Consider the following 12,158-nt stretch of genomic DNA (forward strand, 5'->3'; position numbering starts at 1 on the left):
TAAGCTCAGAATCCCGAAAAACGGCTTCTAAAGGCCAGAAAACGCATTTTAAAGTTGTGATCCCAAATTAAGCTCAGAATCCCGAAAAACGGCTTCTATAAGCCAGAAAACGCATTTTAAAGTTGTGATCCCAAATTAAGCTCAGAATCCCGAAAAACGGCTTCTAAAGGCCAGAAAACGCATTTTAAAGTTGTGATCCCAAATTAAGCTCAGAATCCCGAAAAACGGCTTCTAAAGGCCAGAAAACGCATTTTAAAGTTGTGATCCGAAATTAAGCTCAGAATCCCGAAAAACGGCTTCTAAAGGCCAGAAAACGCATTTTAAAGTTGTGATCCCAAATTAAGCTCAGAATCCCGAAAAACGGCTTCTAAAGGCCAGAAAACGCATTTTTAAGTTGTGATTCCAAATTAGGGTCAGAATCCCGAAAAACGGCTTCTATAAGCCAGAAAACGCATTTTAAAGTTGTGATCCCAAATTAAGCTCAGAATCCCGAAAAACGGCTTCTAAAGGCCAGAAAACGCATTTTAAAGTTGTGATCCCAAATTAAGCTCAGAATCCCGAAAAACGGCTTCTAAAGGCCAGAAAACGCATTTTAAAGTTGTGATTCCAAATTAAGCTCAGAATCCCGAAAAACGGCTTCTAAAGGCCAGAAAACGCATTTTAAAGTTGTGATCCCAAATTAAGCTCAGAATCCCGAAAAACGGCTTCTAAAGGCCAGAAAACGCATTTTAAAGTTGTGATTCCAAATTAAGCTCAGAATCCCGAAAAACGGCTTCTAAAGGCCAGAAAACGCATTTTAAAGTTGTGATTCCAAATTAAGGTCAGAATCCCGAAAAACGGCTTCTATAAGCCAGAAAACGCATTTTAAAGTTGTGATCCCAAATTAAGCTCAGAATCCCGAAAAACGGCTTCCTTAAGCCAGAAAACGCATTTTAAAGTTGTGATCCCAAATTAAGCTCAGAATCCCGAAAAACGGCTTCCTTAAGCCAGAAAACGCATTTTAAAGTTGTGATCCCAAATTAAGCTCAGAATCCCGAAAAACGGCTTCTAAAGGCCAGAAAACGCATTTTAAAGTTGTGATTCCAAATTAGGGTCAGAATCCCGAAAAACGGCTTCTATAAGCCAGAAAACGCATTTTAAAGTTGTGATCCCAAATTAAGCTCAGAATCCCGAAAAACGGCTTCTAAAGGCCAGAAAACGCATTTTAAAGTTGTGATCCCAAATTAAGCTCAGAATCCCGAAAAACGGCTTCTAAAGGCCAGAAAACGCATTTTTAAGTTGTGATTCCAAATTAGGGTCAGAATCCCGAAAAACGGCTTCTATAAGCCAGAAAACGCATTTTAAAGTTGTGATCCCAAATTAAGCTCAGAATCCCGAAAAACGGCTTCTAAAGGCCAGAAAACGCATTTTAAAGTTGTGATCCCAAATTAAGCTCAGAATCCCGAAAAACGGCTTCTAAAGGCCAGAAAACGCATTTTAAAGTTGTGATTCCAAATTAAGCTCAGAATCCCGAAAAACGGCTTCTAAAGGCCAGAAAACGCATTTTAAAGTTGTGATCCCAAATTAAGCTCAGAATCCCGAAAAACGGCTTCTAAAGGCCAGAAAACGCATTTTAAAGTTGTGATTCCAAATTAAGGTCAGAATCCCGAAAAACGGCTTCTATAAGCCAGGAAACGCATTTTAAAGTTGTGATCCCAAATTAAGCTCAGAATCCCGAAAAACGGCTTCTAAAGGCCAGAAAACGCATTTTAAAGTTGTGATCCCAAATTAAGCTCAGAATCCCGAAAAACGGCTTCTAAAGGCCAGAAAACGCATTTTTAAGTTGTGATTCCAAATTAGGGTCAGAATCCCGAAAAACGGCTTCTATAAGCCAGAAAACGCATTTTAAAGTTGTGATCCCAAATTAAGCTCAGAATCCCGAAAAACGGCTTCTATAAGCCAGAAAACGCATTTTAAAGTTGTGATCCCAAATTAAGCTCAGAATCCCGAAAAACGGCTTCTAAAGGCCAGAAAACGCATTTTAAAGTTGTGATTCCAAATTAGGGTCAGAATCCCGAAAAACGGCTTCTATAAGCCAGAAAACGCATTTTAAAGTTGTGATTCCAAATTAAGGTCAGAATCCCGAAAAACGGCTTCTATAAGCCAGAAAACGCATTTTAAAGTTGTGATCCCAAATTAAGCTCAGAATCCCGAAAAACGGCTTCCTTAAGCCAGAAAACGCATTTTAAAGTTGTGATCCCAAATTAAGCTCAGAATCCCGAAAAACGGCTTCTAAAGGCCAGAAAACGCATTTTAAAGTTGTGATTCCAAATTAGGGTCAGAATCCCGAAAAACGGCTTCTATAAGCCAGAAAACGCATTTTAAAGTTGTGATCCCAAATTAAGCTCAGAATCCCGAAAAACGGCTTCTATAAGCCAGAAAACGCATTTTAAAGTTGTGATCCCAAATTAAGCTCAGAATCCCGAAAAACGGCTTCTAAAGGCCAGAAAACGCATTTTAAAGTTGTGATTCCAAATTAGGGTCAGAATCCCGAAAAACGGCTTCTATAAGCCAGAAAACGCATTTTAAAGTTGTGATTCCAAATTAAGGTCAGAATCCCGAAAAACGGCTTCTATAAGCCAGAAAACGCATTTTAAAGTTGTGATCCCAAATTAAGCTCAGAATCCCGAAAAACGGCTTCCTTAAGCCAGAAAACGCATTTTAAAGTTGTGATCCCAAATTAAGCTCAGAATCCCGAAAAACGGCTTCTAAAGGCCAGAAAACGCATTTTTAAGTTGTGATCCCAAATTAAGCTCAGAATCCCGAAAAACGGCTTCCTTAAGCCAGAAAACGCATTTTAAAGTTGTGATCCCAAATTAAGCTCAGAATCCCGAAAAACGGCTTCCTTAAGCCAGAAAACGCATTTTAAAGTTGTGATCCCAAATTAAGCTCAGAATCCCGAAAAACGGCTTCTAAAGGCCAGAAAACGCATTTTAAAGTTGTGATCCCAAATTAAGCTCAGAATCCCGAAAAACGGCTTCTAAAGGCCAGAAAACGCATTTTAAAGTTGTGATCCCAAATTAAGCTCAGAATCCCGAAAAACGGCTTCTATAAGCCAGAAAACGCATTTTAAAGTTGAGATCCCAAATTAAGCTCAGAATCCCGAAAAACGGCTTCCTTAAGCCAGAAAACGCATTTTAAAGTTGTGATCCCAAATTAAGCTCAGAATCCCGAAAAACGGCTTCTAAAGGCCAGAAAACGCATTTTAAAGTTGTGATTCCAAATTAGGGTCAGAATCCCGAAAAACGGCTTCTATAAGCCAGAAAACGCATTTTAAAGTTGTGATTCCAAATTAAGGTCAGAATCCCGAAAAACGGCTTCTATAAGCCAGAAAACGCATTTTAAAGTTGTGATCCCAAATTAAGCTCAGAATCCCGAAAAACGGCTTCCTTAAGCCAGAAAACGCATTTTAAAGTTGTGATCCCAAATTAAGCTCAGAATCCCGAAAAACGGCTTCTAAAGGCCAGAAAACGCATTTTAAAGTTGTGATTCCAAATTAGGGTCAGAATCCCGAAAAACGGCTTCTATAAGCCAGAAAACACATTTTAAAGTTGTGATCCCAAATTAAGCTCAGAATCCCGAAAAACGGCTTCTATAAGCCAGAAAACGCATTTTAAAGTTGTGATCCCAAATTAAGCTCAGAATCCCGAAAAACGGCTTCTAAAGGCCAGAAAACGCATTTTAAAGTTGTGATTCCAAATTAGGGTCAGAATCCCGAAAAACGGCTTCTATAAGCCAGAAAACGCATTTTAAAGTTGTGATTCCAAATTAAGGTCAGAATCCCGAAAAACGGCTTCTATAAGCCAGAAAACGCATTTTAAAGTTGTGATCCCAAATTAAGCTCAGAATCCCGAAAAACGGCTTCCTTAAGCCAGAAAACGCATTTTAAAGTTGTGATCCCAAATTAAGCTCAGAATCCCGAAAAACGGCTTCTAAAGGCCAGAAAACGCATTTTTAAGTTGTGATCCCAAATTAAGCTCAGAATCCCGAAAAACGGCTTCCTTAAGCCAGAAAACGCATTTTAAAGTTGTGATCCCAAATTAAGCTCAGAATCCCGAAAAACGGCTTCTAAAGGCCAGAAAACGCATTTTAAAGTTGTGATCCCAAATTAAGCTCAGAATCCCGAAAAACGGCTTCTAAAGGCCAGAAAACGCATTTTAAAGTTGTGATCCCAAATTAAGCTCAGAATCCCGAAAAACGGCTTCTATAAGCCAGAAAACGCATTTTAAAGTTGAGATCCCAAATTAAGCTCAGAATCCCGAAAAACGGCTTCCTTAAGCCAGAAAACGCATTTTAAAGTTGTGATCCCAAATTAAGCTCAGAATCCCGAAAAACGGCTTCTAAAGGCCAGAAAACGCATTTTAAAGTTGTGATCCCAAATTAAGCTCAGAATCCCGAAAAACGGCTTCTAAAGGCCAGAAAACGCATTTTAAAGTTGTGATTCCAAATTAAGCTCAGAATCCCGAAAAACGGCTTCTATAAGCCAGAAAACGCATTTTAATGTTGTGATCCCAAATTAAGCTCAGAATCCCGAAAAACGGCTTCTAAAGGCCAGAAAACGCATTTTAAAGTTGTGATTCCAAATTAGGGTCAGAATCCCGAAAAACGGCTTCTATAAGCTAGAAAACGCATTTTAAAGTTGTGATCCCAAATTAAGCTCAGAATCCCGAAAAACGGCTTCTAAAGGCCAGAAAACGCATTTTAAAGTTGTGATCCCAAATTAAGCTCAGAACCCCGAAAAACGGCTTCTAAAGGCCAGAAAACGCATTTTAAAGTTGTGATCCCAAATTAAGCTCAGAATCCCGAAAAACGGCTTCTAAAGGCCAGAAAACGCATTTTAAAGTTGTAATTCCAAATTAGGGTCAGAATCCCGAAAAACGGCTTCTATAAGCCAGAAAACGCATTTTAAAGTTGTTATCCCAAATTAAGCTCAGAATCCCGAAAAACGGCTTCCTTAAGCCAGAAAACGCATTTTAAAGTTGTGATCCCAAATTAAGCTCAGAATCCCGAAAAACGGCTTCTAAAGGCCAGAAAACGCATTTTAAAGTTGTGATCCCAAATTAAGCTCAGAATCCCGAAAAACGGCTTCTAAAGGCCAGAAAACGCATTTTAAAGTTGTGATTCCAAATTAGGGTCAGAATCCCGAAAAACTGCTTCTATAAGCCAGAAAACGCATTTTAAAGTTGTGATCCCAAATTAAGCTCAGAATCCCGAAAAACGGCTTCCTTAAGCCAGAAAACGCATTTTAAAGTTGTGATCCCAAATTAAGCTCAGAATCCCGAAAAACGGCTTCTAAAGGCCAGAAAACGCATTTTAAAGTTGTGATCCCAAATTAAGCTCAGAATCCCGAAAAACGGCTTCTAAAGGCCAGAAAACGCATTTTAAAGTTGTGATTCCAAATTAGGGTCAGAATCCCGAAAAACGGCTTCTATAAGCTAGAAAACGCATTTTAAAGTTGTGATCCCAAATTAAGCTCAGAATCCCGAAAAACGGCTTCTAAAGGCCAGAAAACGCATTTTAAAGTTGTGATCCCAAATTAAGCTCAGAACCCCGAAAAACGGCTTCTAAAGGCCAGAAAACGCATTTTAAAGTTGTGATCCCAAATTAAGCTCAGAATCCCGAAAAACGGCTTCTAAAGGCCAGAAAACGCATTTTAAAGTTGTGATTCCAAATTAGGGTCAGAATCCCGAAAAACGGCTTCTATAAGCCAGAAAACGCATTTTAAAGTTGTGATCCCAAATTAAGCTCAGAATCCCGAAAAACGGCTTCTAAAGGCCAGAAAACGCATTTTAAAGTTGTGATTCCAAATTAGGGTCAGAATCCCGAAAAACGGCTTCTATAAGCCAGAAAACGCATTTTAAAGTTGTGATCCCAAATTAAGCTCAGAATCCCGAAAAACGGCTTCCTTAAGCCAGAAAACGCATTTTAAAGTTGTGATCCCAAATTAAGCTCAGAATCCCGAAAAACGGCTTCTAAAGGCCAGAAAACGCATTTTAAAGTTGTGATCCCAAATTAAGCTCAGAATCCCGAAAAACGGCTTCTATAAGCCAGAAAACGCTGTTCCGGCGCAGTCACAATGAACAGCGGTCCACAACAATTAATTACGATAAAATACGAAGACATCAGTGAATTACAAACAAAATATGAAGAAATACGAAAATTCGAAAAATGTTAAGTGAAATAGATATAAGGGAAGAAATTCTTTGTAAATAGTACACATAAAACATGAATTTCACCGAACACAATTTCATAATTTCACAATACACAACACAAAACATTGAATTGCCAACACTGCACACTCACACCATAGTTTTAAGAGTGAGACGAAAAAGTGATACGTGAATTCAAACCATAGCTCGTAAGTGACATGTATATATTTATGCTTCAATAAAGATCACTTTTCAAACCTACTCGCGCGCAACGGACGTGTTTTTTACCACCCGAAAGTTCGTTCGTTCTCGGCCTTTGTTCGCTCCGCCATCGCTGGTCGATTGATGACCGAAATTGTTTGCTGCTCACCCGAAATTCGATAGCCGTTTGGGACCCAATTCGTGGGACACTAACAACGGAATCCTGCGTCCGTACATGGTCCTTCATCCCGGATTGAATTGTGCACGTACCTGCCAGGCCTGGGGAATCATCTTCGGTATTCTTTACCAGCATCAGCAGCAGAAAGCGCACATCGATCAGCAGCAGCAGAAGCAATTAATTTGCTCATCAGTACCAGCAGCAGCAGCAGCAATCAATCACCGCGGAACCAACAGCATACCTGGAAGGAAGTATCGTTCCAGTACTGTGCGGTTATTTTCACGAAATTACTTACTTGTTTTCGACTTCCAGGGGGGTTGGTCATCGGTCCCGAGTGCGTGATTGAGGCTTCTTTGCAAAATTCGACGTCCGACGGAACATTTTGAACTTCGCTGGAAACATCCCGGGTGAATTTTTTTCGATTTGTCAACATCAACAAACCGTAGGTTGGACCGGTCCGGTAAGTCATATGCCCATTATTCTTTCGCCGGAAACGGTTCCATGTAAAAAGTTTGCACAATTGGTGCATATTTCGGATATTTTTTTATCATCGAACATTGTTCGTCGGCCATTGCTGTAGGCCATAGAAGATCAATTTGGAGCTCACTATTAACCCTTCAAGTCCCAGTAGCACAAAAGGTGCCTAATTCAAAAATATTTTTGAAAGTTTTTTTTATTTTTGAATTTTTGCGAATCGATTGCAATTATCGATTTTTCGGGTATTTTAACCCTCTCAGTACCACTGGAAAATATTTGAAAACAAAAAAAAAATTTTTTTTTCGGTATTTTGCGGTTTTTTTTTAATTTTTTCCGCTAAGCGATGAAAAAAGAAGTGGAGTTTAAGAAAAACTTGGTGATTTATCGCCAGGCTCGAGATTCAATGGAACGAGCCATGAATTTCATGCAAAATTTCGACCCGGATACGCAAGTTGAGCAAGCTTTAGCTCGGAAAAATGCTCTTGAGAGTAATTATAAGAAATTTTGCCAAGCCTCATTGAATCTTGAGAGCCTTGAGGAGGAGGAAAATACTGGGACAGATTTCGCAAAGGATATGGCTGCTTTCGAGGAGGATTACTTCACGCTTAAAGCGTTTTACGCATCGCTAGAGGTACCCCGCACGCCAGCACCATCGTCAAGTTCATCAGGTCATTCTTTTCGGGCCCTGAAGTTACCGGATATCAAACTGCCGGAATTCAGTGACAGTATTTTACGGTGGTTTTCTTACTACGACACGTTCGATTCGCTAGTGCACAACAATGCAGACTTGTCAGATGTGCAGAAGTTTCACTACCTCAAGTCGACTCTTCGAGGAGAGGCATTGAAACTTGTTGAGAAAATGTCTGTCACGGGTAACAACTATTCGGTGGCGCTGAAAATGTTGACTGATCGGTACCAGAACTTGAACATCCTGGTACGCAGTCACATCGAGGCGTTGTTTAAAGTGGAAAAGGTGCGCAAGGAATGTCCTCGGGAATTAACAAGTTTGGTCGGTGACTTCGAGAACAACTTAGGAGTTTTGGAGAAACTGGGCGAGAACACGAAAGGCTGGAGTTCACTTCTGGTGCACATGGTGTCAGCGCGGCTGGATCACAACACGCTTCGCGAGTGGCAGCGAGCAGCGGATAAAAAAAAGATGCCGACCTACGACGAGCTGATCAATTTTATCCGTGAGTACGTGATGGAGTTAGAGACGTTGCAGTCCGATCGACCAGTGCGTGACTCCAGACCCAATCTCCAGAGCGTGAATGCTGCTACCGACGTCAAAGCCAACGACAACTGTGCGGCGTGCGGGAAGGGACATCGTTTGTATTTCTGCGAGCAGTTCAAACACATGCCGGTTACTCAACGTGCTGCGATCGTGAAAAAATCTGGATTGTGTGTCAACTGCCTCTTTGGAAAGCATTCGTTCGCTACCTGCAAGTACGGAGCCTGCCGAGTATGCGGAACCAAGCATCACACGCTACTACACAATCCAGATGTGGATAAAGCAAGAGGATCCGGCACAAATCAAGTTCCGAAGCAGCCTTCCGTTTCCAATTTCGCTGGTGTCGATAGTTCGCTTCCTGTTCCTCTCAGCCTCTCCGCCAATACGCACTCGGGGACCAAACGTCTCGACCTCTCCCCTTCGAACCAAGTATTTCTCGCCACTGCTGTTGTCAAAGTCCTCGGTCCAAAGGGTACTTCGTTCCTCGCTCGTGTTCTGCTTGATAGCGCTTCGCAGCCGAATCTCATGACTGAAAGGTTTCGTCGTCTTCTGAATTCGCGGAAGACTCCTGGTAACACAGAGATCGCTGGCATTGGTGGAAATATTTCTGCAGTTTCGCTGTTTTCAACTGCCGCTACGATTGCCTCACGGTTCAACAACTTCCGAGTTCCGCTGGAGTTTATTGTGATGGATAAGGTGACCAGCGATCTTCCAACTTGCACCATCGATGTTAACGATTGGGCCATTCCGGAGAATATTCGTCTCGCCGATCCATCATTTGCTACGCGTGGTCCCATCGATATGGTGATTGGTGCACGGGTTTTCTTCGAGCTCTTGCGAAGCGGTCACTCCAAACTTGGCGACGGAAAACCGATGCTCCAGAATTCGATGTTTGGTTGGCTCGTATCCGGTTTTCACGACAGTGGTTCCAATGCTGATGAAGTTCGGGTCCATTGTAACCTGTCGACGTTCCACGATCTTGAGCAGAGCGTTAGCAGATTTTGGGAGCTTGAAATGTGCCAGACAAATTCTACGTTGTCAGTTGAGGAGCGCCTTTGTGAGAACCACTTCGAATCAACAACTCGCAGGGATGATTCCGGACGTTACATCGTTAGCCTGCCCAAAAAACCGGAACTTATCGGTCAGCTGGGAAATTCGCGTGCTATCGCCACTCGTCGATTCTACTGCCTCGAAAAACGTCTTGAGCAGAATTCCGATCTCAAGGCACAATATTCCTCGTTCATGTCCGAATATCTTGCGCTTGGACATATGAAATTGGTTGATGCTGTCGAGGATGCTCCGGGTCGCCATTTCTATTTGCCACATCATGCTGTTTTCAAGCCGGACAGTTCTTCTACGAAGCTGCGAGTAGTGTTCGACGGTTCCTGCAAAACCACTTCGGGTTTTAGCCTCAACGACTTGCTGCTGAAGGGTCCAACTGTTCAGGATGACATGATTTCGATCATTCTACGGTTTCGGATGCATCCTGTTGTCGTAACAGCTGACGTGACGAAAATGTACCGCCAAATCTGGGTAGCAGAGGAAGATCGGGCTTATCAGCGGATTCTCTGGCGTGAATCTTCTTCGGAACCACTTCGTACGTACGAGCTTACGACGGTCACCTATGGCACCACAACTGCACCGTACCTGGCAACACGATGTCTGCAGCAAATAGCCGACGATGAAGCCCAGAAGTTTCCGAAAGCAGTTACCGTAGTCAAACAAGGTTTCTACGTTGACGACGTTATGCGTGGCTTCGACACAGTGGAGGAAGCAGTTGCAGCTATACGAGAGACGTCTCTGATGCTGAATTCCGGTGGTTTTCCTCTCTGTAAATACGCATCCAATGTTCCAGAAGTAGTTGAGCAGTTTCCAGCAGAGCTTCGAGAACAGGCCTCCGTTTTGGAACTTGATCGTTCGTCTCCAATCAAAGCACTTGGCTTATTTTGGAAGCTTACCTCCGATGAGCTTCTGTTCAAAGTTCCTGAATGGCCAGACGTCCTTTCGACCAAGCGAAATATCCTGTCGCATATCTGCAGCTTGTTCGATCCGCTTGGGTTAGTTGGTCCGGTGATTGTTCGTGCGAAAATGCTGATCCAGCTCCTTTGGGAAATGCAGTTAGGCTGGGATGATCCGGTTCCCACAAGTATTTCCGACCAGTGGATGGAGATATCATCGCAGCTCCCGATTTTGTCGCAGCTTTCGATTCCTCGCTTCGTGTTGATGGAGAAGCTAGCCACTTTAGAGCTTCATGGGTTTGCTGATGCTTCGCTGCGTGCATACGGTGCCTGCATCTACCTTCGTTCGATATCCGCATCGGGTGCAGTCACTGTCCGCCTGATGACAGCAAAATCCAGGGTTGCCCCAACTGAGAAGCGTAGACCTACCCTCGCACGTCTAGAGTTGTGTGCTAGTCTTCGTTTGGCCAATCTACAGAATCAACTGCTGGAGAGCCTTCAACTCCAATGTCCCCGGTTTCTGTGGTCGGATTCTATAATCACACTGCACTGGATTTCGCGTGATCCATCGAATTGGAATTCCTTCGTTGCCAATCGGGTTTCGCAGATTCAGCAGTTAACTGAGACCGCTACGTGGCTGCATGTGCCTACTGAAGACAATCCGGCTGACCACATTTCGCGTGGTTTGACTCCAGAATCCATCGTTGGCAATGAATTGTGGTGGAATGGTCCAAAATGGCTGCTTCGTCCTCCTCAACATTGGCCTGCGTCCGCGTATTCCTGGAAAACCCAGCCGCCGCCAGAAGTAGACACCGAGAAAAGGAAATCCGTTCCTATTTCCGCAGTTTGCACTCACCAAGAGTCCTGGACCCGAGAAACGTTGGGCTATTTTGATAGCTACTACCGCCTACTTCGAATCATCGCCCTTTGCAAGCGTTTCATGAACAACTGTAAGTTATTGGAACATGCACGCACCGTGGGATTTCTGGTACCCTCCGAGATTCGTTCGGCAGAGCTGTCACTTCTGCAATGCGTGCAGCTCGAAGAGTTCGCTGAAGATCACAAACGTTTACGGCAAGGCTCGACCGTTTCACAGAAATCTCCGTTGCTGAAACTTCGCCCGTTCATGGACCAAAATGAACAGTTGATTCGTGTGGGAGGTCGCCTCAAGAACGCTCCAATTCCATTCGACCGAAAATATTCGTTTCTCATTCCGAAGAAGCATTTCATCACGGATCTTATCTTCCTCGACGCCCATGAAGAAACGCTTCACGCTGGACCTTCGCATCTATTGGCAGCAGTTCGTCGTCGTTACTGGCCAATAGATGGTCCAAATAAAGCCCGTAATACAGTCCACCAATGCATCGTCTGTTTCCGCAACAAACCGAGATTCGCTCAGCAAGTTATGGCACATCTTCCTGCTGTACGCGTTACACCATCGCTTCCATTCACTGTGGAGTCCAAATATAATCTGATGCTAGAAATCCAATGGAATTGCGTCAAAATGAAAAGTGATGCCTGAGTTCGAAAGCTTCGAAAGAGAGAGAAAACAAGCGAGAGGAAAGGGAACAGAATTGTAACGGTCAGTTGATGGCAGGTAGCGAACAGAAGTGGTTTGGTGCAATAAAGAATAAGTTGAGTTTGGTGCAAATAATAAAAAAAAAAAAAATAATAATAATAATGCAAAAAAAAAAGTTTGAGGAATCACTAAAAAGATCCGAGTTCGGTTAAGGACCGTAACGGCAATAACAAGAGGAAAAGAGGAAAAAGAGGTTGTTTTTTTGGAAATTCAAGCGTCAAAAAAAAAAATTAAAAAAAAAATAAATTAATAAGAAGAGTTAAAGATCCGAGTTCGGTTGAGGACCGTAAAGGCAATAAAATAAATTTTGTTTCAGCCGACCATGCCCTCAATAAATAATTAAATGTGG

At 42.6% G+C, this 12,158-nt stretch overlaps 1 protein-coding gene across 1 annotated transcript; it reads left to right on the top strand.

Moving 5' to 3' along the window:
• The first annotated feature begins 7,387 nt into the window (after positions 1-7,387).
• LOC129760586 (uncharacterized) lies at positions 7,388-11,752 on the top strand. Its single transcript, XM_055758244.1, has one exon. It carries the CDS (start codon positions 7,388-7,390, stop codon positions 11,750-11,752), a length of 4,365 nt encoding a protein of 1,454 aa, XP_055614219.1.
• The last annotated feature ends 406 nt before the right edge of the window (positions 11,753-12,158 follow it).

Source organism: Uranotaenia lowii, unplaced genomic scaffold (genome assembly GCF_029784155.1).
Source record: "Uranotaenia lowii strain MFRU-FL unplaced genomic scaffold, ASM2978415v1 HiC_scaffold_67, whole genome shotgun sequence".
In the NCBI taxonomy this organism is placed as follows: domain Eukaryota; kingdom Metazoa; phylum Arthropoda; class Insecta; order Diptera; family Culicidae; genus Uranotaenia; species Uranotaenia lowii.